This window comes from Schistocerca gregaria, chromosome 4 (assembly GCF_023897955.1).
Source record: "Schistocerca gregaria isolate iqSchGreg1 chromosome 4, iqSchGreg1.2, whole genome shotgun sequence".
NCBI classification, from domain to species: domain Eukaryota; kingdom Metazoa; phylum Arthropoda; class Insecta; order Orthoptera; family Acrididae; genus Schistocerca; species Schistocerca gregaria.
This window is the reverse complement of record NC_064923.1, coordinates 120,786,271-120,788,232: the sequence shown is the minus strand read 5'-3', so window position 1 is coordinate 120,788,232 and position 1,962 is coordinate 120,786,271. Positions and strand designations below refer to the sequence as shown.

Below are 1,962 nucleotides of genomic sequence, written 5' to 3'. Positions count from 1 at the left end.
TCGATGCCTTTAAGCGACTGTTCTCTACAAGTCAAGAGCTGTGTTAACTGCAACGTTGTTGCCTAACCTCTGAGCCTTACATTAGATGTGTCTCACAGCGACGCTTGCCTCACCTGCACATTCTATTCTTTTAATCTTGTGCTACCCTTTAGAGTCAGATATTAAGTGAAGTAAGTAAGAGAAGAGGCGGTCCTAGCACTGAGCCGTGTTGCAGAGATGGCCGCCCGCCGCTGCTGCCCCTTGGCGACGCTTCTGGCCGTGCTGTTGGTGACGTCATGCCTCGCACCGCCCGCCGACGCCAACGCCGTCAGCGTGTGCATCCGCAACTGCGCGCAGTGCAAGAAGATGTACGGCCCCTACTTCGAGGGGCAGCTGTGCGCCGACGCGTGTCTCAAGTTCAACGGCAAGATGATGCCCGACTGCGAAGACGCCGCCTCCATTGCGCCCTTCCTCAACAAGCTGGAGTAGTCACCGCATGGCCTCTGTCTCAATAAAGTCTTTCTGCAAAGTTGAATCACGCGTACTTCTTTATCCCTGTCACTTTCTTCCACTCCCTTGTCAGTTAACTGCAGAAGTCTTAGCAATGAAGGGACCTGCACCACCTGTGTCATACCTTCTGCTGTACACCTGGAGATCTTACTAAAATATTTTTCAAAAGAGGTATGGGCTAATGCCATCTTCCACTTACAGAATGATGGAACTGACTCACAAGGGAGTAAAGAGCGACTTTCGATCTAAAGAGGTCGTCAATACAATAAACAGGGTGTCTCTACTAAAAGTTGTCAGGCACTCTTTTCTCTGGTGTCTCCACAGATATTTTCAGTTTCCTTTTCGGATTATGTAGCTGGAGTCAGCCCAAGCAAATGGAACTCATCACGTCTTTTATGCTACACTCAGTGGTGAAGGAAAACGTCAGTGTGTTTCTCATTACACTCAAAATGATAATTAAAGTGGATATTTGCATACTCATTTTATAGAGCGGTCCCAAATTAGTCTAGTGTGGTATTTGTTTTATCGATATGTATTAACGGGTACAGTAGAAATATAATAATAACCAGTACTCCAACAGAGACAGGACTGTCCTCGCCCACGCTGACTGTTACTACCAAGAATGCAGCGATACAAAGTTGCTCCTGGATTGCAGTCTATTCTGCGTGTTTTACTGCCTCTGTTAATACCGATCGATAAAGCAAATATCCCTTTCCTATTTAGTTCCATAGAGCTTATGTAACTGTTCCTCCAGGTTTTCTGCTCTAGTATGTACTGTAACAATTATTCAGTTTATATCTCTCGAGTCTAGGACAAGCCTGCCGCTACCATCTGCCCTGATTACTGCCAATAGTGACTGCTCTATAATGTCCCAATAGAGGATCTTTCTAATTTCCTTAGTTACTGCCTCTATTCAGTACATGTGGCACATAGAATACAATATCTGCATTCGTAATTGCTTTCTGAAGTTCTGCGAAAAAGTTAGGAATATTGGAATCGGTAACTAGAATTGACCTATATATGAGGTCAATTCTAGTTACAGATTCCAACTATTCGAAAGTTCAGTAATTGGAATATTTATTATTCCGGCTGTTATCTAAAGGGTAATAAGATTTTTCCGCTCATAATTGGTCTTTGAATTACCGTGAGATGGCTACAAGAGTTGGAATCGGTAACTAGAATTGATTTCTTAAATAGGTTAACTCTAGTTACCGATTCCAACTATTCGATAGTTCCCTTTTTCTATTCGATGGTTCATTAACTGGATCTTTATTCCAGGAGGTGTCTCATATGTTATAAGATTTTTCCATTCGTAATTGTTCCCTAATTTACCGCGAAACATGTACAGGCACTGGAATCGATAACTAGAATTGACCTACTATCTAGATCAATTCTAGTTACCCATTCCACCTATTCGCTATTTCATTAGTTAAATTGTTTTCCCAGGTCCTGTGTTAAATATAATACCATTTT

The 1,962-nt window shown here is 42.7% G+C and overlaps 1 protein-coding gene across 1 annotated transcript; it reads left to right on the top strand.

The window, feature by feature from the left end:
- Positions 1 to 216: 216 nt before the first annotated feature.
- Positions 217 to 468, top strand: LOC126266901 (eclosion hormone-like). The gene has a single exon (XM_049971572.1). It carries the CDS (start codon positions 217 to 219, stop codon positions 466 to 468), a length of 252 nt encoding a protein of 83 aa, XP_049827529.1.
- Positions 469 to 1,962: the final 1,494 nt, after the last annotated feature.